Source organism: Brassica napus, unplaced genomic scaffold (genome assembly GCF_020379485.1).
Source record: "Brassica napus cultivar Da-Ae unplaced genomic scaffold, Da-Ae ScsIHWf_1063;HRSCAF=1503, whole genome shotgun sequence".
NCBI lineage: Eukaryota > Viridiplantae > Streptophyta > Magnoliopsida > Brassicales > Brassicaceae > Brassica > Brassica napus.
Window position 1 is genome coordinate 1 of NW_026014491.1, and position 3423 is coordinate 3423.

The window sequence follows — 3423 nt, forward strand, 5'->3', positions numbered from 1 at the left end:
TAAACAAGACGAAGGCTTCTTCTCCAATTTCCTGGGAACAATAATGGCTTACCGTAATGAAGAAGAAGGATTCTATTGGGACCTAAGGCATGTGAAATCACCATGCGCGAAGGAACATGTTTTCTCTTTCTCTGACCAAGGCGAAGATACAAGATCTTCCCATAGCGTCCAGTCTGAAATCCAACGGCTAAGTTTGCCTTGCCGGTCGACTCAGAACATAAAGCAAAAATGTTCAAACCATTGTCTTACGAAACCACACATGAGAGCTTTCCTCTTAGGATGGATCTCTTCTTCACTTGCTTTATATCCACGTTGCCGCCGAACATCTCGTTCCCAACTTCCCATCATCAGGGACATCTTGTGTGACACCCGTCACTTTCGAAATAGTAAAAATAATTCGATAAGTACAAATATCTGAAATATCCATATATAAATATTTGAAAGTCAACATCCACGCTTGAATTCCATAATATAAATAAAATCTGAAACATAAAGTACGACATAAACGAGAGTCCGAAATACGAAATAACATAAACGATAAAAGCCCAAAGGCCTAGAGGCCCGATAACGATAAAAGCGATAAAACGATAGAAGCCCAAAAACCAATAGTAGTAAAAGCCCAAAAGCACCGGTCCGGTATAATCACTCCTGCTCGTCGGTCTCACCTGAAAGGGGGAAAGAAGGGGGAAAGGGGGAAAGAAGGAGGAGGGTGAGCGACAGGGGAATCGCTCAGTGAGGTATGGGATGCTAAACCGCAAACCACTGACTCAGTTCATAGCACTACAACTATGTAGGCCTAGCTCTAGCATGAAGCAAACACGGTGTCTATTACACCACACAGAACAATCACATATGTCTAGTGGACTAGACACGCTACAACCAATGCGATAATAACATACCGCATTTCCTCATAAGGATATAAATATATATATATATAACTCTACAGCGTCGTAAGTACAGTAGTCCACTCTGTACCCCCGCAATCTCCACAAACAAGCGGCCTAGTACATACGTCTCTGTACCCCGCTAAACACACGGCCTAGTACAGATATCTCCGTACCCCGCGATCTCTCAAACAAGGCGTAGCTAGCACAGACGTCATGTGCCCCCGCAATCACACGGCCTAGTACAAACGTCTCTGTACCCCGCAAATTCCGCGGCCTAGTGCAGATACCTATGCACCCCGCAATCTCAAACATGGACTAACATATATACATATATATAATTAACAGTTTTAGCAGCAATCATTTCAATCAACCGTTGAATCCTCTATTATCCTATTTCCGGTTTAACAATCAATATCAATAACGAACAACCAAGACTCTCAAACAGACTCGATTCAAAGAGACGGATCCATGTTTCGAAACTAAACTTTCCATAATGGTAGTACTAAACTAGCTCGGGATTTAACGGAGTAGCCCTCACCTTAGCAATGAAGAGAAGTGGTATATATGAACTCCAGCTGCTCAAATGGACTCCAAATCTGAAATCAGATCGAAATTTCGAGTCAGAACGCCTTTCGAACGGTTTTAAAACGGGTATTTACGGAAAAGTCAACCCGCTGGTCAAAGATCAATTATTAATTAATATTTAATTAATATTAATAATTAATTAATTAATTAATCCGGTTTATCCTAACCGATTTCCAATTGATTTAACCGACCGGTTTAACCTAACCGAATTGAAATCAATTTAAACCGGCTAACCAACCGGTTAACCGAGTCAACCGAGTTGACTCACCGGGTCGACTCGGCCGAGTTGGCGAGTCTCCGGCGAGTCACCGGTGGCGGTCACCGGCGGCAACGGCGGAGATCCGGCGGTGGCTTACCGGAAAGTTGGCCGGCGGCGACGGCGGAGCTGCGGCGGAGGACGGTGGTCCGGCGGCGGAGTTGCGGCGGACGGCGGCGGCGCGTGTGTTTCACGCGCGGCCGAGGCGAATCTTCGGGAGGCGCGTGCGGCTTCGTCCGGGCTCCGATTGAGGCGTGGTTGGTGTCTACGGCTTCGTCTTGACGAGAGGAACACGATGATGGTCTTGGATGCACGAGATTCGCAACGGTTAGAGAGTTATCGGCGAATTACTAAACGGACGAAACTAAGCTTAACTGCATGGCGGTTTCCGGCGATTCTAAGCTGCAGCGAACGGTGGTGACGAGCTCAAGTGGTCACGGCACACGGTTGCTCCTTCTCTCTCTCTCTTCTCTTTCTCTCTTCTCTCTCTCTCTCTCTCTCTCTCTCTCTCTCTTCTCTCTCTCTCTCTCTCTCTCTCTCTCTCTCTCTCTCTCTCTCTCTCTCTCTCTCTCTCTCTCTCTCTCTCTCTCTCTCTTTTAAAGAAAGGCAAAATGGCCTTTGGGATAGTTTGGTCAAATTTTTGGGGTCATTACATTTAGGGTCATTACAATTCTCCCCTACTTACAAGGAATTCGTCCCCGAATTCAATTCATAAGCTGTCATGCCCAATGTCAACCCGGAAAAGCTCCGGATAATCAATCCTCATCTGGGGCTCGGACTCCCAAGTCTCCTCCTGAATACCATCTCTCTCCCAACGAACTTTGACCAACATAGTCATCATACCATCATCTGCTCTCACTTGGCGATCCAATAGCTCTACTGGCTGACACGGCGCACGCAAATTCCTACCAAGGTCACTGGGCGGCTGCTGCAAAATGAGCTCCGGTTCTCTCACGACTTTCCTCAAAACAGAAACATGAAACACGTCATGGAAATCTGATAACTCTTCGGATAAATCCAATCGGTAAGCAACTGCTCCAATTCGCTCCAAAATGGGATATGGTCCCATATATCTCGGTTTAAGCTTCTTCAGCTTCCGAGTCTTAGATCCTCCCTGAAATGTCCTCATTTTCAGGTATACCAGGTCGCCAACCTGGAACTCCAAATCTTTACGCCGCTTATCTGCATAACTCTTCTGACGGTCATGGGCTTCCCTAAGCCGTATCTTAAGCATCTCAACCTGCTCAACTGTCTCTTGAACCATTGCAGGTTCTATCTCACGTCGCTCCCCCACTTCGGTCCAACAAAGCGGTGTGCGACAAGGCCTACCATAAAGGCCTCATATGGCGCCATCTTAATGCTCGAGTGATAACTATTATTGTAGGCAAACTCCGTTAGGGGTAGGTACTTTGCCCAACTCCCTTCCCAATCCAAAACACAAGCTCTAAGCATATCCTCCAAAGTCTGAATCGTCCTCTCTGACTGACCGTCTGTCTGCGGGTGATAAGCCGTACTCATATGCACTTTCGTCCCAAGCGCCTTCTGGAAGGCTCTCCAAAATTCGGACGTAAACTTTGTATCTCGATCTGATACAATGCTGACAGGAACTCCATGCAATCTCACAATCTCGCTGATGTAAGTCTGTGCTAACTGATCAGCTCTGTCCGTCTTCTTAATAGCTAGAAAATGGGCTGA

General features: G+C 46.4%; 1 protein-coding gene and 1 long non-coding RNA gene across 5 annotated transcripts; both read right to left on the reverse strand.

The window, feature by feature from the left end:
• Nucleotides 1-376: 376 nt before the first annotated feature.
• On the reverse strand, nt 377-2147 carry LOC111211181. Of its 4 annotated transcripts, none has more exons than XR_007330250.1 (3): nt 1829-2147; nt 1426-1483; nt 377-665 (listed from the first exon to the last, which is right to left on the reverse strand). It is a non-coding gene; the product is annotated as an uncharacterized LOC111211181 (long non-coding RNA). The 4 variants fall into 4 exon arrangements; XR_007330248.1 differs by having other exon boundaries at nt 1741-2147; XR_007330249.1 differs by lacking the exon at nt 377-665 and adding an exon at nt 716-1174.
• Nucleotides 2148-2437: 290 nt separating this feature from the next.
• Nucleotides 2438-2992, reverse strand: LOC125595431. Its single transcript, XM_048771223.1, has one exon. It carries the CDS (start codon nt 2990-2992, stop codon nt 2438-2440), a length of 555 nt encoding a protein of 184 aa, XP_048627180.1.
• Between the last annotated feature and the right edge of the window lie 431 nt (nt 2993-3423).

What these genes read in the sequence shown, in the direction of transcription:
- LOC125595431 (XM_048771223.1), bottom strand. Translation starts at nt 2,992, where the DNA reads ATGGTTCAAGAGACAGTTGAGCAGGTTGAGATGCTTAAGATACGGCTT.